Source organism: Eschrichtius robustus, chromosome 5 (genome assembly GCF_028021215.1).
Source record: "Eschrichtius robustus isolate mEscRob2 chromosome 5, mEscRob2.pri, whole genome shotgun sequence".
In the NCBI taxonomy this organism is placed as follows: Eukaryota; Metazoa; Chordata; class Mammalia; order Artiodactyla; family Eschrichtiidae; genus Eschrichtius; species Eschrichtius robustus.
This window is the reverse complement of record NC_090828.1, coordinates 72,053,549-72,076,612: the sequence shown is the minus strand read 5'-3', so window position 1 is coordinate 72,076,612 and position 23,064 is coordinate 72,053,549. Positions and strand designations below refer to the sequence as shown.

At 37.2% G+C, this 23,064-nt stretch overlaps 1 protein-coding gene across 3 annotated transcripts in view; it reads right to left on the bottom strand.

Annotated features, from left to right (window-relative positions):
• PLA2R1 (phospholipase A2 receptor 1) overlaps positions 1–23,064 on the bottom strand; it is a 113,670-nt gene that overhangs the window by 21,043 nt on the left and 69,563 nt on the right. For all 3 annotated transcript variants that reach the window (XM_068545027.1, XM_068545025.1, XM_068545026.1), the window contains 7 exons: positions 19,587–19,671; positions 17,252–17,384; positions 16,640–16,675; positions 16,017–16,174; positions 10,467–10,531; positions 4,190–4,293; positions 2,489–2,628 (listed from right to left, as the gene is read on the bottom strand). In XM_068545027.1, the coding sequence (XP_068401128.1) occupies positions 2,489–2,628; positions 4,190–4,293; positions 10,467–10,531; positions 16,017–16,174; positions 16,640–16,675; positions 17,252–17,384; positions 19,587–19,671 (721 nt within the window). The remainder of the gene's footprint in view (positions 1–2,488; positions 2,629–4,189; positions 4,294–10,466; positions 10,532–16,016; positions 16,175–16,639; positions 16,676–17,251; positions 17,385–19,586; positions 19,672–23,064) is intronic.

Sequence of the window (23,064 nt, the reverse complement as noted above, 5' to 3'; positions counted from 1 at the left end):
CAAAAAGTTAAACATAGAATTAGCATATGATATAGCAATTCCACTCCTAGGTATATACACCAAAGAAGTGAAAGCAGGGACTCCAACAGATGCTTGTATGCCAATGTTCATAGCTGATTTATTCACAATAGCTAAAAAGTGGAAATAACCAAAGTCCATCAACAGATGAATGGATAAACAAAATGTGGCATGGAATATTATTCAGTCATAAAAAGGAAGTTCTGATACATGCTATAACATGGGGAAACCTTGAAAACATTATGCTAAGTGAAATAAGCCAGCCACAAAAGGAAAATATTGTATGAGTTCATTTATATGAATTATCTAGAATAGGCAAATTCATAGAGATGGAAAATAGATTAGAGCTTACTGTGGGCTAGAGGGGATGGGGAATAGAGAGCTATTGCTTAACCAATTACAGAGTTTCTGTCTGGGATGATGATAAGTTTTGGCAATAGAAGTGATAGTTGAATTACATTGTGAATGTAATTAATGCCACTGAATTGTACACTTGAAAATGGTTTAAATGGCATATTTTATGTTATACATATTTTACCACAATAAAAAGCTAATTGTCAAAGGTTTTAATAAAAACCTTAGTTATACTCAAGTTCTATTGAATATTTGCTATGTTTGTCATATTGAAATGTATAAATAATTTACAACTGGTAGAAAGAGTTTATGGTTTGAGAAAATAAGAAGCAGACTGAAGGTATCAACTATTAAAAATAGTGTGTCTCAATACTATATAACATTTTAGAGAATGACTATATTATTTTAGAAAATATTTCACAGTGCCCCCGGACTGATTGTGTCATAGGGCTAAGGTGATTGGTAATTCTTAAGTTCTTATATGAAGTGGCAGCTGTAGGAAAGGGACAAGACTCAGGGTCAAAAAACTTAAGGTTGATTCTCAGCCTGACACTTATTCGCTGTAAGTTTCAGAAAAAACCACACAATTTTATTAGACTCAGTCTTCTCATAGGTAAGATGGGATAACAATTCTGTGTATTTTAAAAATTCAATAAAACAAGAAATATATATATATATATTCATATATATATATTCATATATATATATTCATATATATATATTCATATATATATATATATTCATATATATATATGAAATTGCCAGCAGAAACAGCTACACGGTAGAAGAAACCCAAATGTCCATCAATGGATAAATGGAAAAACAAAATGTGTTATGTACATATAATGGAATATTATTCAGTCTTAAAAAGGAAGAAAATTCTGACACGTGCTACAACATGGGTGAGCCTGGAGGAAACTGTGCTAAGTGAAATAAGCCAGTTACAAAAGGACGAGTACTGTATGATTCCACTTACATGTGGTGTCCGAAATAGTCAAATTAATAGAGACAAAGTAGAATAGTGGTTGCCAGGGGCTGTGGGGAGGGAGAATGAGGGGTTGTTGTTTAATGGGTTTAGAGTTTCAGTTTTACAAGATGAAAAAGGTTTGCAGAGTCATTGCACAGCAGTGTGATTATACTTAACACTACTGCACTATACATTTAAAAATGGTCAAGATGGTAAATTCTATATTATGTGAATATTACAATTAAAAATATCAGTGACAAATATGTAGTGGGTGCTCAATAAATGTGTATTAAGTCCAAATGGCCCCATTTCACAAACTAACAATGAGAGGAAGATCACAAGGGAGGCAATGCCCTGCCAATGTAACTAAACACATAGACTGAAAATTGTCCATGATGGAGGAGCAATTTCTTACTAGCATATGAAATTATGACACAGTTTGAGTTTTTAATTATCGAAGAGTTAAACATTTATAATTTGAGATGCATTTTAATTACTTCCACCTAAGGCTTATAAAGTTATTTTAAAACATAAGGAGCGGAGGGGAAGTCTCAGCCTTAATTGGGGACAGTATCAGAAATAATAAATCTAGTTTACAGTATCCCCACTGGCCATTTAGGAAAAAAATTCAATTCGTGGAAGTGCCAGCTATGAGGCTCAAGACAAAGTTGACGGAGCTACGTTATTAGTCAGGCAATTGACAAGGCGGGTAGAGCTCTATGAGGGCTCCAGGCAGGGAAGACACAAAAGAAGAAGACACAGTCTGGGCCCTCTGGAGCTGACAGCTCATTTGGGAACAGGGCCTAGACACACATGCACACACGCACACACATGCCCACACACATGTGCACACACCCACATCCCACCTACCGAAACAGTCATACAGCGCAATGAATGACAATGTCAGTAGCAAAAACTGAATATACATATGAAGGGTGGTGTCAAGGCTGTTTTTGACAAAACCTTTTAATTTCAAGAGATCTGTCCCTAAATAGAAAACTTCTCAAATCTCTTGAAAATTGTGACAAAAAAATTCCAGGTCCAATGGACAACTCATAGTTTTTCAAAGCCACACCTGCTTTTTGATTACTTTCTAAAATTAAAACCTACAAAAGAGAAACAAAAGCAACTTTTTGGAAACAAGTTTACCTTATAGTCAAAATATAACCATCCTTTGGGACATGTTCCATGTTTTTTTGGTGTATCTTTCTCTTTCTCTATGATCCAAAACTTTTTTCGCTTACAGATGCTAGGCATAGAAACTGAACACTCTTCACTAGCCCAGAGTCCTGGAAGAGAAAATGGTTAGAAATGACCGGAAACAATGGTGACTCTTTGTAGGCATTCTCTATTGGTCACTGTTTTTTTATGACTGCTCTGGTTTACCAGACTTTGTTAAATCTAGAAATTGAACTAAATTTAACTACTAATCATAGAGTTCTCTAGTGACAAGAGCTAACTGCGCAAGGTGCCAAATCAGTAATTCTAATTTAAGAATGTAGAAATTTTGCAAATGCAAAAAAAAAAAAAAAAAATCTAAACAAATACTGCAATTGCAATCACAAAACTGATGAAAGTTTTAAGAATATTTGACTTGGTTAGCCAAAGAATACTTTGTAGAGTAATATTTTTGACTTAAAGTATTCAACCTCAAGGTAAAAAAATTCTAAAACAATAGATGATCATTTCTACTTTATAATTATTAAAAATATAATAATTTAGAAAAAATAACTCAGGAACTTCTAAGGAAGAAGCACTTCTGAACCCTGACCCCTAAACAAAACACACACACTTAGAGACATGCCCTCAGGAATATTATCCCAAAGTCCTCAGTCTCTTGGAAAATGTTCTTTTAATTAGAAGAGCTATATTTTCAGAGTAAAGGTTATAGAATGCATTTCATTAGCACTCAAGTTATAAATTCCAGAATAGGGCAAGGATGCATGTAAATTGCAAGGGCAGATTCAGTTTTCTAGTGTGAGGGGTATGAGCCAAAAAGATATTGGCATTCTGAAGGAGGGGCCGGAATGCTATTTTCAATGCCGATTAGCTGCTATTCTTCCAGAATCACAAATAGCCTTTCTGCAGGCTGTTGTGACACCTGCTGGCAAAAGCGAGCTGATTAACAACATGCTTTTTCGTCTCTTAACTTTCTCTGCAGCTGCCCTTACATCAGAGATTGCTTTCCATGTTTATCCCTCTCCTGACTTGGGAGAATCTGTTAGAGCCAGGGACATCATTACCTTTTATTGGATAGAAACAGTGGGATGGATATGAGTGGACAATCAACCCCAATAATACTGTATTGATGAATAGAATTTAAAAACCCATCTTAAATGTACATGTACTTCTAAATCCAACAGGCGAAGAGTTGGTGTTCTAAGGCAGGCAGCAATTAATGCCTGGTGTTAAAAAAAAAGAATACTGAATTCAATGAAAATTTTTCTTAAATGGGAAATGGAAGTAAATTTCAGAGGTTAAAGTTCTGACCAATTATAAACTGGATACTACAAAGAGATTTTAAAAAATGGGCCCATGTTGAAATTTCATAGAGAATAGTATTTGTCAGGCAATTTTTAACCCATTTCAGTGGGCTCATTTTTGGTAGTTTTGGTTCAAGAGGAAGGACTTATCTGGATATAAATTATTTTCAGGAACATGAATGCATGGAATAAACTGTAGGAATGGTCATCCTTAAGACTTAAGACTTATAAAGTTAAACACACTCAGTTGAAAAGCAAAGTAACCAAACAAAACCTTCTCACTGGACTAATGCAATGAAAAGGAGACTTCAAGTCTTCTGAAAATTATGTTTGTATTATAAACCCAAAAGTGGATGAACAAAATAACCTGTTATGGATGAAATGAAGCCACATCTCTGACTCTGATTAATCATGGATTCTTCTTTTCCGTTGTCCCAGTTCTGGTATATTACTGGTGATCCATCTCTCCAGCTGCAGAAAAATTAAAAAATTAAAGGTCTTCTCTCATTCTGCATGTTCAATCTCCAACACCACTTTTGGAGTTCTGGGATATGGATTGAAGGCATAATATTTTATTAAATTAAAAAAAAATCATGTCTGTGGTTAGGGAAATGAAAATTTATAAGTTAATGTTTGAAGGCTATTCAACAAATTTTTTTAAATTTAATTTAATTTTATTTTTATACAGCAGGTTCTTATTAGTCATCCATTTTATACACATCAGTGTATACATGTCAATCCCAATCTCCCAATTCATCACACCACCACCACCACCCCCCACTGCTTTCCCACCTTGGTGTCCATATGTTTATTCTCTACATCTGTGTCTTTATTTCTGCCCTGGAAACCGGTTCACCTGTACCATTTTCTAGGTTCCATATATATGCATTAATATACGATATTTGTTTTTCTCTTTCTGACTTACTTCACTCTATATGACAGTCTCTAGATACATCCATGTCTCTACAAATGACCCAATTTCGTTCCTTTTTATGGCTGAGTAATATTCCATTGTATATATGTACCACTACTTCTTTATCCATTCGTCTGTCGATGGACATTTAGGTTGATTCCATGACCTGGCTATTGTAAATAGTGTTGCAATGAACATTGGGGTGCATGTGTATTTTTGAATTATGGCTTTCTCAGGGTATATGCCCAGTAGTGGGATAGCTGGGTCATATGGTAATTCTATTTTTAGTTTTTTAAGGAACCTCCAACTATTCTCCATAGTGGCTGTATCAATTTACATTCCCACCAACAGTGCAAGAGGGTTCTCTTTTCTCCACACCCTCTCCAGCATTTGTTGTTTGTAGATTTTCTGATGATGCCCATTCTAACTAGTGTGAGGTGATACCTCATTGTAGTTTTGATTTGCATTTCTCTAATAATTAGTGATGTTGAGCAGCTTTTCGTGTGCTTCTTGGCCACCTGTATGTCTTCTTTGGAGAAATGTCTATTTAGGTCTTCTGCCCATTTTTGGATTGGGTTGTTTGTTTTTTTAATATTGAGCTGCATGAGCTGTTTATATATTTTGGAGATTAATCCTTTGTCCGTTGATTCGTTTGCAAATATTTTCTCCCATTCTGAGGGTTGTCTTTTCGTCTTGTTTATGGTTTCCTTTGCTGTGCAAAACCTTTTAAGTTTCATTAGGTCCCATTTGTTTAGTTTTGTTTTTATTTCCATTACTCTAGGAGGTGGATCAAAAAATATCTTGCTGTGATTTATGTCAAAGAGTGTTCTTCCTATGTTTCCTCTAAGAGTTTTATAGTGTCCAGTCTTACATTTAGGTCTCTAATCCATTTTGAGTTTATTTTTGTGGATGGTGTTAGGGACTGTTCTAATTTCATTCTTTTACATGTAGCTGTCCAGTTTTCCCAGCACCACCTATTGAAGAGACTGTCTTTTCTCCATTGTATGTCCTTGCCTCCTTTGTCATAGATTAGTTGACCATAGGTGTGTGGGTTTATCTCTGGGCTTTCTATCCTGTTCCATTGACCTATATTTCTGTTTTTCTACCAGTACCATATTGTCTTGATTACTGTAGCTTTGTAGTATAGTCTGAAGTAAGGGAGTCTGAGTCCTCCAGCTCCATTTTTTTCCCTCAAGACTGCTTTGGCTATTCGGGGTCTTTTATGTCTCCATACAAATTTTAAGATTTTTTGTTCTAGTTCAGTAAAAAATACCATTGGTAATTTGATAGGGATTGCATTGAATCTGTAGATTGCTTTGGGTAGTATAGTCATTTTCACAATGTTGGTTCTTCCTGTCCAAGAACATGGTATATCTCTCCATCTGTTGCTATCATTTTTAATTTCTTTCATCAGTGTCTTACAGTTTTCTGCATACAGGTCTGTTGTCTCCCTAGGTAGGTTTATTCCTAGGTATTTTATTCTTTTTGTGTCAGTAGTAAATGGGAGTGTTTCCTTAATTTCTCTTTCAGATTTTTCATCATTAGTGTATAGGAATGCAAGAGATTTCTGTGCATTAATTTTGTATCCTGCAAATTTACCAGATTCATTGATTAGCTCTAGTAGTTTTCTGGTGGCATCTTTAGGATTCTCTATGTATAGTATCATGTCATCTGCAAACAGTGACAGTTTTACTTCTTCTTTTCCAATTTGTATTCCTTTTATTTCTTTTTCTTCTCTGATTGCCACGGCGAGGACTTCTAAAACTGTGTTGAATAATAGTGGTGAGACTGGACATCCTTGTCTTGTTCCTGATCTTAGAGGAAATGCTTTCAGTTTTCACCATTAAGAATGATGTTTGCTGTGGGTTTGTCGTATATGGCCTTTATTATGTTGAGGTAGGTTCCCTCTATGCCCACTTTCTGGAGAGTTTTTATCATAAATGGGTGTTGAATTTTGTCAAAAGCTTTTCCTGCATCTATTGAGATGATCATATGGTTTTTATTCTTCAATTTGTTAATATGGTGTATCACATTGATTGATTTGCGTATATTGAGGAACCCTTGCATCTCTGGGATAAATCCCACTTGACCGTGGTGTATGATCCTTTTAATGTGTTGTTGGATTCTGTTTGCTAGTATTTTGTTGAGGATTATTGCATCTATATTCATTAGTGATATTGGTCTGTAATTTTCTCTTTTTGTAGTATCTTTGTCTGGTATTGGTATCAGGGTGATTGTGGCCTCATAGAATGAGTTTGGGAGTTTTCCTTCCTCTACAATTTTTTGGAAGAGTTTGAGAAGGATGGGTGTTAGCTCTTCTCTAAATGTTTGATAGAATTCACCTGTGAAGCCATCTGGTCCTGGACTTTTGTTTGTTGGAAGATTTTTAATCACAGTTTCAATTTCATTGCTTGTGATTGGTCTGTTCATATTTTCTGTTTCTTCCTGGTTCAGTCTTGGAAGGTTATACCTTTCTAAGAATTTGTCCGTTTCTTCCAGGTTGTCCATTTTATTGGCATAGAGTTGCTTGTAATAGTCTCTTAGGATGCTTTGTATTTCTGTGGTGTCTGTTCTAACTCCTTTTTCATTTCTAATTTTATTGATTTGAGTCCTCTCCCTCTTTTTCTTGATGAGTCTGGCTAATGGCTTATCAATTTTGTTTATCCTCTCAAAGAACCAGCTTTTAGTTTTATTGATCTCTGCTATTGTTTTCTTTGTTTCTATTTCATTTATTTCCTCTCTGATGTTTATGATTTCTTTCCTTCTACCAACTTTGGGTTTTGTTTGCTCTTCTTTCTCTAGTTCCTTTAGGTGTAAAGTTAGATTGTTTATTTGAGATTTTTCTTGTTTCTTGAGGTAGGCTTGTATAGCTATATACTTCCCTCTTAGAACTGCTTTTGCTGCATCCCATAGGTCTTGGATTGTCGTATTTTCATTGTCATTTGTCTCTAGGTATTTTTTGATTTCCTCTTTGATTTCTTCAGTGATCTCTTGGTTATTTAGTAACGTATTATTTAACCTCCATGTGTTTGTGTTTTGTTCATTTTTTTCCCTGTAATTGATTTCTAATCTCATAGCGTTGTGGTCAGAAAAGATGCTTGATATGATTTCAATTTTCTTAAATTTACTGAGGCTTGATTTGTGACCCAAGATGTGATCTATCCTGGAGAATGGTCTGTGTGCACTTGAGAAGAAAGTGTAATCTGCTGGTTTTGGATGGAATGTGATATAAATATCAATTAAATCTATCTGGTCTATTGGGTCATTTAAAGCTTGTGTTTCCTTATTAATTTTCTGTTTGGATGATCTGTCCATTGGTTTAAGTGAGGTGTTAAGGTCCCCCACTATTATTGTGTTACTGTCGATTTCCTCTTTTATCGCTGTTAGCAGTTGCCTTATGTATTGAGGTGCTCCTATGATGGGTGCATATATATTTATAATTGTTATATCTTCATCCTGGATTGATCCCTTGATCATTATGTAGTGTCCTTCCTTGTCTCTTGTAACATTCTTTATTTTATAGTCTATTTTATCTGATATGAGTATTGCTACTCCAGCTTTCTTTTGATTTCCATTTGCATGGAATATCTTTTTCCATCCCCTCACTTTCAGTCTGTATGTGTCCCTAGGTCTCAAATGGGTCTCTTGTAGACGGCATATATATGGGTCTTGTTTTTGTATCCATTCAGCAAGCCTGTGTCTTTTGGTTGGAGCGTTTAATCCATTCATGTTTAAGGTAATTATCGATATATATGTTCCTATGACCATTTTCTTAATTGTTTTGGGTTTATTTTTGTAGGTTCTTTTCTTCTCTTGTGTTTCCCACTTAGAGAAGTTCCTTTAGCATTTGTTGTAGAGCTGGTTTGGTGGTGCTGAATTCTCTTAGCTTTTGCTTGTCTGTAAAGCTTTTGATTTCTCCATGGAATCTGAATGAGATCCTTGCTGGGTAGGATAATCTTGGTTGTAGGTTTTTCCCTTTCATCACTTTAAGTATATCATGCCACTGCCTTCTGGCTTGTAGAGTTTCTGCTGAGAAATCAGCTGTTAACCTTATGGGAGTTCCCTTGTATGTTATTGGTCGTTTTTCCCTTGCTGCTTTCAGTAATTTTTCTTTGTCTTTAATTTTTGCCAATTTGATTACTATGTGTCTCGCATGTTTCTCCTTGGGTTTATCCTGTATGGGACTCTCTGTGCTTCCTGGACTTGGGTGGCTATTTCCTTTCTCATGTTAGGGACGTTTTCGACTATAATCTCTTCAAATATTTTCTCTGGTCCTTTCTCTTTCTCTTCTCCTTCTGCGACCCCTATAATGCAAATGTTGTTGCATTTAATGTTGTCCCAGAGGTCTCTTAGGCTGTCTTCATTTCTTTTCATTCTTTATTCTTTATTGTGTTCCGCAGCAGTGAATTCCACCATTCTGTCTTCCAGGTCACTTATCTGTTCTTCTGCCTCAGTTATTCTTCTATTGATTCCTTCTAGTGTAGTTTTCATTTCAGTTATTGTGTTGTTCATCTGTGTTTGTTTGTTCTTTAATTCTTCTAAATCTTTGTTAAACATTTCTTGCATTTTCTCAGTCTTTGCCTCCGTTCTTTTTCCGAGGTCCTGGATCATCTTCACTATCATTATTCTGAATTCTTTTTCTGGAAAGTTGCCTATCTCCACTTCATTTAGTTGTTTTTCTGGGGTTTTATCTTGTTCCTTCATCTGGTACATAGCCCTCTGCCTTTTCATCTTGTGTATCTTTCTGCGAATGTGGTTTTTGTTCCACAGGCTGCAGGATTGTAGTTCTTCTTGCTTCTGCTTTCTGCCCTCTGGTGGATGAGGCTATCTAAGAGGCTTGTGCAAGTTTCCTGATGGGAGGGACTAGTGGTGGGTAGAGCTGGCTGTTGCTCTGGTGGGCAGAGCTCAGTAAAACTTTAATCTGCTTGTCTGCTGATGGGTGGGGCTAGGTTCCCTCCCTGTTGGTTGTTTGGCCTGAGTTGACCCAACACTGGAGCCTACCTGGACTCTTTGGTGGGACTAATGGCAGACTCTGGGAGGGCTCACGCCAAGGAGTATTTCCCAGAACTTCTGCTGCCAGTGTCCTTGTCCTCACAGTGAGGCACAGCCACCCCCCACCTCTGCAGGAGACCCTCCAACACTAGCAGGTAGGTCTGGTTCAGTCTCCTATGGGGTCACTGCTCCTTCCCCTGGGTCCCAATGCACACACTAGTTTGTGTGTGCCCTCCAAGAGTGGAATCGCTGTTTCCCCCAGTCCTGTTGGAGTCCTGCAATCAAATTCCGCTAGCCTTCAAAGTCTGATTCTCTAGGAATTCCTCCTCCCGTTGCCGGACCCCCAGGTTCAGAAGCCTGATGTGGGGCTCAGAACCTTCACTCCAGTGGGTGGACTTCTGTGGTATAAGTGTTCTCCAGTCTGTGAGTCACCCACCCAGCAGTTATGGGATTTGATTTTATTGTGATTGCGCCCCTCATAGCGTCTCATTGTGGCTTCTCCTTTGTCTTTGGATGTAAGGTATATTTTTGGTGAGTTCCAGTGTCTTCCTGCCGATGATTGTTCAGCAGTTAGTTGTGATTCCGGTGTTCTTGAAAGAGGGAGTGAGAGCACGTCCTTCTACTCCACCATCTTAAACCAATCTCCTATTCAACAAGTTAACTACTAAGATCTAGTCTAATCATTCTGCAAATAAAAACCCGTTAAACAAAGTTAAATGCAAATTAATCTAGGTCCTACCGAAATTCATCATTGGCTCTTTCTTCTCGAAGTCCAATCCACCAGTTTACACCATACTTTGATAGCTATTTACAAAAGAGAGAGAGAATGTTCAGCATTTATCCTACTTTTTTCCCCTTTTCACTATTAAGATTAATGGGGTCGCTGTTAATAGCTTTCTATTCTTCAGTATTTTACCCAGTTACCTAAAGAAGAGTACACTAAGGCCTAGCATCTTGAGAAGACCTGAAACTTCATTATTCTAAACTACTCCCTCCTCATTATGTAAGAAAATTGGAATCATATATTGAAAATAATTTTGGTTTCATACATGCCATAACTTTGTTACAATGTTTCCTATATATTTAAAAGTAAATTTTCTAACTCTCATAATAGGGATTTAAAAAGTAATATTGTAAAGCAAAATAGAATGTGGATTCCTTTTTTGACTAAAAATTTAGTGGTTTATGCGCTCAGTGATTTATAGAAGTTTATTATATATGCCACCTACTTGAAAAACAATTCGAGGCACAAAGACCTCAATAGTAAAAATAATTTGTATTTTAAGCATTAGTCTGATTGGTAAGCTTTTAAACTAAGTATTAGCACCCTCCCCATTCAAATGGAAATCGCATTATAGGACAAAATAATACTACAGTATTTCCAATGTTTGACAACTAGAAAATTATCCTTTATATATTTTATGAATTTACACCATTATTTATCACATAGATCCCAGTACAGTAAAGAATAAACTTGAAACACCATAGGCATGCACATGCATACACACATTAGAGCAGATGTAATACTGGATTTATGACCCAGGAAATTGAAATTCCCTCTTTAACTATAAAAGAAGAACAGGCATTAAGGATTTCTCTAAGGTCTTTAAATCAATATTCTTTATTGTGTGTGTGCTGGGTGTGAAATGTAACTTAATTTTTTATGCTAAAAACCTGTTAATTTGAAGGCATTGTACATTTAAATTTACACTTTCATTTCTTCTGTAAAGACTTGGGAATGAGTTTTAAGATATATAAATATTTTTCCATGTGAATTTCAGGTCATCATACAACAGAACCTAATAGCTCTCTAACATTGTAATTTATACACAGGTATTTTTACTCCTTAATCAGTGTGGCTGTCTGCCATATCAGCAATTTAAGAAGAATGCAAGATGGAGCAACTATAATTTTGGATCCCTGAGTTGTTGTTTCATGGACGTGTTCTTACATGCTGAATTTAGACTCCTATTGTCAGATTTTGGAATGGGTCCATGGAGACTGGCTGTGAACTCAGTGGAAGAACCACAACAATTTCATTCAATCTAAAGAGGTCTCGTGTGCAACAATAGTGGAAATCATGGCCTGATTGTTCACTGCCCCAATTAAGGACCTCTAAAGGGGAAGTGTAACTACTGCATCTTAAGTGGCATATTTATTACTACCTCGACTATAGCACGGTAATCCTCCACAGGGCACATCACAACCTGTTGTGATATGGAACAGAAATTCATAGGACAAGATAGAAGACACCCAAAGTGAAAAATCCAATGTGAAAAATAGATGTTGTAAATTTCAGTTTAAGGTATGAAACCGCAACAGTAGAAGACATTAGTGTTCTTTTGTATAAAAAACGTGATACAACCATGTACCTCATAGTATCAATTATGTTTTGTTACAGAAAAGCAGTCATTATAGATAGCATCGTATGGAAGAACACACCAGAAAGAAATAACCCACAGCAATAGCCAATATATTAATCTACTAAGCAGTATAAGGAAGAACAACCTGTCATCTCTTAAAATGTTTCCATAAAAGTAGCAAAACCAAGTTATTTTAAGGATTTAAAACACCAGATTTTTGAGGATGACTAATAGATTTGATATATTTTTGTTAGAAATATTTTGAAATAAAATTTTAAAAGAGTAAATTGCAATTTTGAAATGCAAATATTGTACAACACAACATAAAAATGTTAGTTCATGTCAAACAACTCCTAAAGTGCTCATGTTTTTTTACTTTTCTGGCATTAATCTGACCAAACAAGATGGCTCAAAAAACTAGTACTCAAAAATTCCCTCGCATCATGCCTTGTGGTCTTCTGTTAGTCAAAGAGGAAATTCTGACTCATCACTTTTCCAAGATGGAAATATTCTGTTAAAAAAATTCTGCTTCAGATTTAAAAAAAATGCATCCAGCTTTCTTTTTCAATAATTAGTTCTTCTACTGCCAACTGAATGTTATCTTTGTCTTTCATATTTCTGAGTTACTACTCTTCTTAGAGGAGCTATACAATACATATGTAACTTTAAAAATATTTAATTATTTAATTCTTATTCTTCCGGCAATTATAGGATGGGCATGCCACAAGAATGAGTGGTATGACCTCTACATGTTTAGTTCCTCATCCAGAACTTCTGGACTGACTCATTCTAGCAAGACGTTCTTAGATATGGGATTTCTTAGTTAAGAAATGTAAATGGTCACCGTATATACCACCGCTACCACCAACAAAAATTGCCTAACTGCTATAAACTAAGCAGGAGGAAGAACTGCTTTAGAAATGTACAGCATTCTTTTTTCTAAATTGATACCCTTCCCATTTGGTTTTCTTGCTCAATTCTTGGTCTGCACATTCCCTATGATGATTTTCTTCTGTGGCACAGTGCAGTGTTAGATCAGTCAGCCACTCACCCATAATACTGACAGGGCATTCTTTATTAACATGGTCATAGGCTTGGTAATAATTTTGCCGTATAAGGCACTACAAGGTTTGTCTGGTTTGAGATCACTAGATCTAGTCCTCAACTAGATCATGGCACTGGCTATGCCTTCTCAAATGTCTAAGCCTGTGGGGTTTTACTATTCCCTTCAATGGGAGGTATTAACTCTGCCATTTCCACTGGCTTCCCAACAACCAAAGGCTGGGAGAGTGAATTAAGGGAAAGGTTAAGAGAGAAGACCTGCAGAGGTTCCTAAAAGAGCTAAGCTCAAAGAAGCCCTTTACTGTGCATGTCTGAAACAGAGCTGACAGCTATCTTTTGGGGAGGGATTTTATTTTATTTTATTTATTAATTTTAAAAAGTTGAGGTATAGTTGTTTTACAATATTCTATTAGTTTCAGCTATACAACATAGTGATTCAAAAGTTTTATAGATTATACCCCATTTAAAGTTATTATAAAATAATGGCTATATTTCCCTATGCTGTACAGTATATCCTTGTAGCTTATTTATTTTATACATAGTAGGTTATACCTCTTAATCCTCTATCCCTATCTTGTCCCCCTTCTCTCTCCCCACTGATAACCACTAGTTTGTTTTCTGTATCAGTGAGTTTGTTTCTGTTCCGTTATATTAATCATTTGTTTTGTTTTTTAGCTTCCACATATAAATGATAACGTACAGTATTTCTCTTTCTCTGTCTGACATTTCATGAAGCATGATACCCTCTAGGTCCATATACGTGTTGCAAATGGCAAAATTTCATTCTTTTTTATGACTAATATTCCATTGTATATATGTGCCACATCTTCTTTATCCATTCCTCTGTTGATGGGCATTTAGGTTGCTTCCATGTCCTGGCTACTGTAAATAGTGCTGCTATGAACATTGGGGTGCATGTATCTTTTCGAATTAGTGTTTTCATTTTTTTTCAGATATATACCCAGGAGTGGAATTGCTGGATTTAGTTCTTTGAGGAACCCCCATACTATTTTCTATAGAGGTTGCACCAACTTACATTCCCACCAACAATGCACAAGGGTTTCCTTTTTTTGGATGGATTTTAGAACTAGCCCTTTAATGTAATGAATATGCTGTTCTGCTGCCTGCGGCCATTTTTAAAAATGACCTTGTAAGTCAGATGACCTGGGATCACTTCCAAATTCCACTACTTAGCTGCTGTGTAACAAAGTTGCTTCACCTCTTTGGAGTCTTAGCTTCTTCATCTGTAAATTGTGCTGACGATAGAACTTCCCACAGAGAGTTCTTAGAAAGATTAAATGCCATTAAACGTTAGTACTTAGCCGTGCTTGACACTGTTACAATAAGCATTGGCCAAGTATCAGCTCCTTTTGGGACGTGCACTTTACATGTCCAGGGATTAGTTTTTAGCCATTCACCTGATCTCTTGTTATTGCCGCCAGGGGTGAGGAGTCTGCTGTCTAGCTAAAGAAACAAATGTATTTTCCGAGGTCATGATATGTAATTTGTTGATACTTAATATTACAGTTTTGGCTTGAGTGTTCCATTTGTAGGAGATGGAGAGTAGTAAAACAATGCATGAACCAATACTGGGGAACATCCAGTTCTCGTGGGTGGTCTGCCACTGAGTCTCTGTGAGGCCGTGCAGTTGTCACCTAACTCCTCTGGTTCTTGACTTTTCCATCAAAATGCAGTAGTAGTCCCAACCTGCATGTACCTCACAGGCTGTATGTGTATCAAACAGAATTATAGAAACAGGAAAGCCCAATGAGGTGTGAGGGGAGACATTTCTCTTACAAATCAAGGAGGCTTTAATCCAGAGCTTCATTTTAACAGTCAACTTACAAACATAGGAAAAGATGATAGAGCAACCAAGGATTCCTGCAGACCATGAACTAATGTTAAATTATGGGAAAAGAAAAAAGGCTCTTTCTTACCTTCAACAATTTCCTAGGGAAAATTGGGAATGAGGCTTTTCCTCCCTGGTGCCCCCTTGGTAATTTGTACATACTGCTCCCTTTTGTCTTATTACATCGTGTTATTTCCAGCTTTTTAAAGACACTGACTGTATTTCATTTTTATGTCCTTGACATTTTTGTGTCCTTGACAAATACCACAGTGTCTGAGACATACCTAATGCTCAATAAATGCTTGCTGAAGAAATACACTGAAAACCAACACTATTCCTTGGCAATCTTATTCATTGTTTAACGGATTTTGCATGCTGCTTTCTAACAAGCCTAGCTTCTCAAAGGATTTCTCTATCTGAAGTTGAAATGGAGAACCACTCCTTACCATTTTCTGCATAGAGTCTAAAAAAATATTGTACTTTCATAAGTCAAATTTGAAACATTAAAATAGCCATGCACCTCCCAGTACTCTTTGTCCCTCATTTGTGCTTTATTTTCCTCCATGGCATTTATCCATTTATCTTTTTCTAAAATATTATGTAATTCTATTTATTTATATTGATTACAGTCTTCCTTCCCAGACTAGACTAAAAACTCCAGGTGGGCAGGAATTTTGGTCTATTTTAATCACTGATAGAGCCTCAGCCCCTAGAAGAGTACTCAATAAATATGCATTGAATGCTGGAATGAACCTCACAAAAACAATAAAATGCTATTTACTCATCCTTTGTTGCTAAAAAAGCATGATGAGAAGTGAAATGACTGACCAGCATCGTAAACCTGTGTTTCCATTATTTGCTCTAAATCTCTATAACAGGAAGAAAAACAGTTCTTAAAAATCTAAGACTTTTAATGAAACAAATAAATATCTGAAGTAATATAAAAACAAAATCCCTCAAGGACAGAAGAAGGAGTTAAGCTCTGAGTTTCTCATAGTTAATCATATTTAAGTACCGCTCTTATTTTGCCGTGGATGAATTCTTGTTCACGTGCAGAATGAATAGTGAGAATATCACTGCGCAGCCAGCCACAGACAAACTCAAAGGAGGACCATTCCGAGGCAGAGGTATGAAAAAGGTACTCTGCATCCTGATAAAAGAGCCAGGGTGCATCTGAAAGAAAAATAAGCAACACCGGTGAGGCAACAATTATTGAGCAGTGTAATACAGACTTAAATAGGGTATGCTATGATTGACCCCAAATGTGTAATTTGGTCACTCAGCATTAAGAAAATGTGTGTGTATACACCCACTCCCACACATAAGTATACAATTTACTTATTTTCCTTGGTCTATTTCATATAAGAAACATTCACGTATATTCAAAAGTCTGGGATAGATACATATTTTAAAATCATGTGTCATGAACGTGGAGTTAAGCTATGATATTAGTCTTCAGTAATACTTAGTGACATTTATTAGTTTGATTATTTATTAATGATGAATTTGTTAATTTGAAAAAATTAGTTGTCAATTGACACAAGAAAAGAGAAACTTGATTGGAGCTATGTAATAACACAGTAATGCTACAAAATAGCACATAATTAGAAATTCAAGAACTGCCAGGATAGTCCTTACCATACTGGTACCAGGGTGGAATCTTGGGTCTCACATCTGCAAAGTGAAAGCAAACCAGTTTGAGTGAACTTTATTTACAGGTGTACTATCTCTGAATTACTTTAGGTCTAAACACAATATTTTGGACTTTGCTTTTTAAAAGATCATTTAAGAACCAGGTGTTGTTTGGAAAGTGGTAAGTTCTCATACTTGAAGAGGAAGCTCAAGAGAGATCTCTGGTTAAAGAGAAAAGGATGTGAATACTTGTTGAGAGCCCACTGTGTGTCACACACTGTGCCAGGTGCTTTCACTTACTCATTTGATAAGTAATTTTGTTTGCTTGTAATGTCACAGTGACATTTCCTCCAGGTTGTACTTGCAAAATACAGTATTCCACAACATAGGCAGTTATTTTCATTTCCTACTAAGTTAGCATACTGCACTGGTGTCATCTTTTCTCATTCCCCCATGATACATTATTTGCTAAAAGAGTACAATTTGGTTCATCATGAAGGCTGTTGGTACTGTGCTCCAGGGTGCTTAAATTTTGGACCTCTGTAACTGTTCACTTGGGAAAATGCTATAGATTATTAGAAAGCAAACAAATAGTAAAGATCTTATTAATATTTTTACCTCTTGGAATTTTGCATATCCATTCACGTTTGGAACCACAGTATGAGGGTAGCAACGTTTTATTCGCCTTATAAACAGCACAGTTTCTTGCATCTTCTCCAAAATAATTATTGTCTAGAAATGAAGAGACAACCTGCAGCAGATGAAGTTCATTATTCCTTAATAATGATCCCCCACAAAAAGTTTCAAAAGATCAAAAAGGCATCCCTGTAAATAAATCACAATAGACTTCTGGAGGAAGTATGGTTATGATGCCAGTTAAAGGTTGTTCCACATTTGTGAAAAGCAAGCTAATCAAAGCTTTATCATTTTTTTCTTGAAGATGCCTTTTTTTTTTTCTTTCTTTAAGAGGCATTCTACTCTTTTCTCCAGAAGGAACAAGTCAGATGAACTTGCACTGTTTTCTCACTGGCAAGATTAGGCTAGCCCTGGGATCCTGGGTAAACTGTTTAGAGGCTCAAGGATGTTTCAGAATCGAGTCTCACCTTTGATGTAGATTCTTTTGCATAAATACTAGGCTTTTAGTCTCTAATCACTAACTTCTAAGTCAACCCTAGCTTTAATCAGGAAACTATCCAATGTTTTCCAGGAATGATCACATAACGGGGTATTGACTAGAGATTCAACCTTCTCAATGATTTGATGACTACTTGACAGAAGAGTGGATGGACCATGAGTAAAACTGAGGTAAAAAATTTGAAAAAAAGAGGGTTTTGAAACCATTTATGCTCCTCCTCAAACATCTACACAGTCATGCAACAATTCATCTAACTTAAATATATATAAGCTCAGATTCGGAGAATGGCATGAGTTTGATATTTATTTTGTCCAGAGGGAAGTGGCAAGGGACTCAGTCCACTGCTTCACCGCTTAATCTCACTGATTCTGAACCAAATTGTCTATTCCCCTCCTATTACTGATGAGTTTTTGTTTGTTTGTTTGTTTTACTAAAACGCATTCTCAACCTCTATGTACCACATTTTATGCTCCAAGTGCCGTATTAACGTTAACCAACTGTGCCATGTGGTAGCTGCCATTTATGGGGTAGGTCGACCCTGCTATGCCCCTTCCACTCTCTGGGCCTTGGTTTCTTCATCAGCAAAACAGTTGGGTGGGGCTGGGTGATCTCTAAGATCTCTTCCTGTTCTCTGGTCCTGATGCCCTTTTCAAAGAAGCAGTACTGGGGTAGAATCATTATTTTTTTTAAACTAGCACACTCTTACTATTTTTGCTCCCACTATAAGCATGTAGCTTTTCCGCAAACCCCTTCCTTGCTACAGATTTGAACACCATCTATGTAGCAGGCCTAGAGATAGATCCCTTTTCTCTATTGATATTTACTGTTTCATCAAAGTTTGGCTGCTGCTGTTTTGCCAACGAGGAGACATTACGATATTGTGGCTTTGGAGGCAGACAACCTGTGTACAAATACTGTCTCTCTTATGTATTATTTTAGGCAAACTACTTAATCATTTTAATACCCACTATATTGAATCACTGCAAGGATGAAATGAGATCATGCAGGAGTGCACTCAGCTCAGTGCTCAGAACATAATTAGGGCTCAAGGAACAGGAGCTGCATTAAATGCTCACTGCAGGCTGTTGCTACCCCCCAGTTCACAGGTGAAACTGAATCACTTGATTCTGCATGTGCCTTCAGATGGATCTCATTTTAATCTGGGATACTGCTACTGTTTTTCCCCTATTATGAGGAAAATCTGAGAAATCCTCATTGTACCTGAAAAAAAAAAAAAAGACCAAAACGTAATTGTGAGTTCCCTCTTCCCTTCATAGAGGTTTTTTTACACGTGAGGCTGAATGAAAAGCAAGTCTTTTTCTTCCTTCCAAATAACTTGCTTTGTCTGAGAAGGGGGAGCTGTGTCTAAGGCTGGCGTTTCTGTTCTTTCAGAGTGAGAGAAACTGAAAATGTTTCTTTTCACTGCGACACAGACAACGGTCCCACACTTACACAATCAGGTGCTATGCAGCAGGGGCGGGGGGTGCAAAGGAAGCCTGGTATTATTTTAGAGAATAGTTGCTTCTCTGCTGGAGAGTCTTCACATGGGAGATGGTTTTGGGGGCTTTTTCAGAGAATTTGATTCCTTTTTGGGATGAGATCTTATAGCTGGCTTTAGAACTATCTGGCTAGCAAAGGTTTCTCAAGACCTTGCTGAAATAACTTTTTTGGTACCAAGGTCTGGTGCAGTTTTTGATTTAGGTTTGGGTCATGGGGAAGATGGTCATTCTCTCCAGGTTCTCTTGGTTGGTTTACCAAGTGGTTCCAGGGCTGCCTGCTTTGAATTCATTTTCTTTTCTCCAGCTTGGAAAGACTTACAGGAGTTCCATCAGACCACTCCCAAGAGCCAGCATTCAGTGGGTTTCTTTTGTTAAATCCAATCCAGAACTGCCTTTCTTCTGTCCTATGAAGAGAGGAAACAAAAACTTGGCTCTTCCCGTTGAATTCACAACATTATGTAAAATGTTCAAGAAATATTTTAAAGTATTTAGTTGTGTAGGGAACAGCTGACACTACTGGCAGAACTGGTCAAGTCAGCAAGCATTTATGGAGCATTTCCTGTAAGCAAAACCTGAGCTATAAAATGAACTGAGAGAAGATTAATCTCACTTCCCATTTCTCTTGGTTTGTATGGTGTGCTCATTGGTGACGGGCAGTTGGGGGAACCGTCAGCTCGTACTGAGAACATGGCTTTCACATGTTCATTAGGAAGGGCAATGTCTTTCAATTAAGACAAGAACACATGAAAGCAAGTTGGTAAGAAATTTTGGAACATCTTTTCCCTAGAGGACTATTTATTTGCTAATTGACTATACTATTTATACTACTTTACTCTTTTAATTTGTTGTTCTTTTGTCAAATGTTCATGTATTCTCTGAAGGTTAATCACCACCACCCCATTTAATAAAAGGTACACAGCAGATTTGTTTTTTTGGTTTCTTTTTAATGTCCCAATGTAAATAATTCCACAGCAAACCAGTCTGAGGCACGGTAGATTAACTTCAGCCGTCACCACTGGTTAGACTTGGTGAGAAGCCCCACAGAGAACCATCTTCCCTCCTATTAGGCTGAGGACGAATGCATCAAACCAGAGAGCACTCAATAAATCAAGCAATAAAGCCTAATTGTACAACGAATCATCTGACTAAGATAATTTTCTGAGAATAATTTTGAAGAATTAAAGATTTAAAAGATTCAGAAGTCATGACAGATGCTTTATTTTCCTTAGTGCACAGAAGCAAGCCTATTCTGAAGAATCCCCTTCTCAGATATTTGAGCTCCTTTGCCTGAACGATACAAATGAAAGTAAAATGTGACTTAGAAAAGGTCAGAATCACTGAGGCGCATTGGTCACTGCCATGACAATAACTTACATTTAAGGTTGTGGGAAGGTGAGAATGCTACCTTAAGGTTAAACCAGGCATATTAATCTTAATGGCCAGGCTGAAAACTCACGTCACTCTCCCTGCGTTGAGAGCGTTTTATTCCTTTCCTCACTGAATTCAGAATTTTACATTTTTCCTGCTAGATATTGGCTCCTAAACGATGAACTGGTATTTATTTTCTCTTCATCATTTTCCTAAAATTATGTAACTTTAATTAATATAATATAATATGAATATAATAAAATAGAAAAGCAGTGCCATAAGAAGGAGAAGAAGCATGTATGCTAACTATGAGAATTGGTTTATTTGGTATAATTAAGCATGAGATTTGGCTGAACTCCCTGGCAGTCTGGACAAAAAGTAAAACATACGTTATATAGCTTTCGTGATTAAGTGCCGAAGATCGATAATTTGATAGATACTTGACACTAAATTCTATGAGACATTCCAAGTGTGAGAATTTATATAAATACAAGTGTTATAATGAAATTTGATGTTACAGCAAACTTGGAAGCAGTTTGCATGTGTTGTTTCATACAGCAAACCTCACAATATGCAAGTATGAAAGGATGTTTTGCAAGGGGCTGAAGTCATGAAGCCAAGTTACAACTTAGAACAGTGGAGACAGTCACATCTCCCTTGGATCTGAGGCCCCACACCAGACTAGCAAACCAATCAACAAGGAAGCTTCTTGAACTTTTCTTCAGCCTCAGAGAATCTGACTCAGCAGCTCTGGCGTGAGACCAGAGGGCACTGTGTGAAAAAGTCTCCCAAGTGAGCGTGAGAATCAGCCAGATTGGGAACCATGGTCTCAGGCCAGCATTTCCTGCAGGGACCAGCAGTTCCGTGGGATGTTGGTAAGTGGTCTCAAAAAAAAAAAAAAAAAGCGTTTTGCAGTCAAAGAAATTGCTTCCTTCTAGAAGTCTTTACAATGCTAAGGTATATGGCAAATTTCCAAGATCGTGCCTTGTTTTGCAAACATATTTGACCACAAAATCCCCCTATTTCCCCTGGAGTATTTCATGAGACACACACTGGGAGATATTCCCACCTTTGAGGTCATTTTTGTAGATGCTGGAGATGAATAATTTGATAGATGTTACATATTAACCTTCTTAGGGGAGGGTCCTAAAGGAAACTTGTGGGGAAGACCAGGATTTTCCTCAAAAAGTAGTTCTGGATTTTCTCTGAGATTCAGGTAAGTGTTTCATTGAGACTTCAGATTTCCAGAGCTTGGAACAGAGTACCTGGTATTATATTTGTGTTAAATATATGGAGGCATGCCCCTGCCCCCAGACCACGACATCCTCAGGGGCAGGATTTTGTCTGTCATGTCTATTGCATTCTCCAGCCACCCATGCATATAATAGGGTCCCTTCCATAGAAGATATTCCCAAAATACACGCTAACTGACAAGAACATTCTAGAGAAAGAGGCCAAGGGATGAGAAGACTTGCTAAAAGAGAACATGATGGCTATTTTCAAATATTTGAAAATAGAGTAGACTTGATCTGTATTGCTCTGGCTTACTAGAAAGTTGATCTTTGAAACTAGCCTCCAACAATGGAATGGGTTTTATCCCAAGTAAAGAGCGCTTTGAAACTGAAAGGAATTATGTAGACCAGTGGCCCCCAGCATTTTTACACCAGGGATTGGTTTCGTGGAAGACAATTTTTCCACTGCCGGGGGTGGGGGGGTTGGCGGGATGGTTCAGGTGGTAATGCCAGCAATGGGAAGCGGCAGATGAAGCTTAGCTCGCTCTTCCGCTGCTCACTTCCTGCTGTGCGGCCCAGTTCCTGATACACCGCGGACCGGTATTGGTCTGCGGCCCGGAGGTTGGGGACCCCTGATGTAGGCAGTAGATGACCACGGGAATGTAGTAGAAGAAATTCCTGCATTGGGTCAGAGGTAGCACAAGACCTCCTATGTTTCTTCAAATTTAAATTTGATTGATTTTCCAACTTCGTTAAATTCAAGATTCTGTAAACTTGCAAAACGGATGCAGACAAGTGAATGCCTGTTTCCTCAGAGGTAAAATTAGAAGGTTGGATTGGAATTTTTAAAAAAAATTGGTGGGACTTTCTTTTTTTCAAACCAAATCTCACATGGACTCCTGTTGTATACAAAACAACTAGAAGTGGAGTTGGCTGGACCTGCTGAGTCAGTGAGCAAGGAACCAGGAGCTCTGCCCACTTGGTCTCTCCTGCTCTGGGGGCTCAGGACCCTCCGGACCCTCAGACAGCACTTTGAAAACCACTGGGCTAGATAATTTCTGAACTTGGCAGGAAAGCTCTAAAATTCTGATTTGAGGTACACAGAAAAGATTTCAAATATCAAAACAATCATCACTTTGTTCTTTGTTTTATGGAATGAGTAGTTGGTGCAATATAAATATAAAACTGTAAGTATGT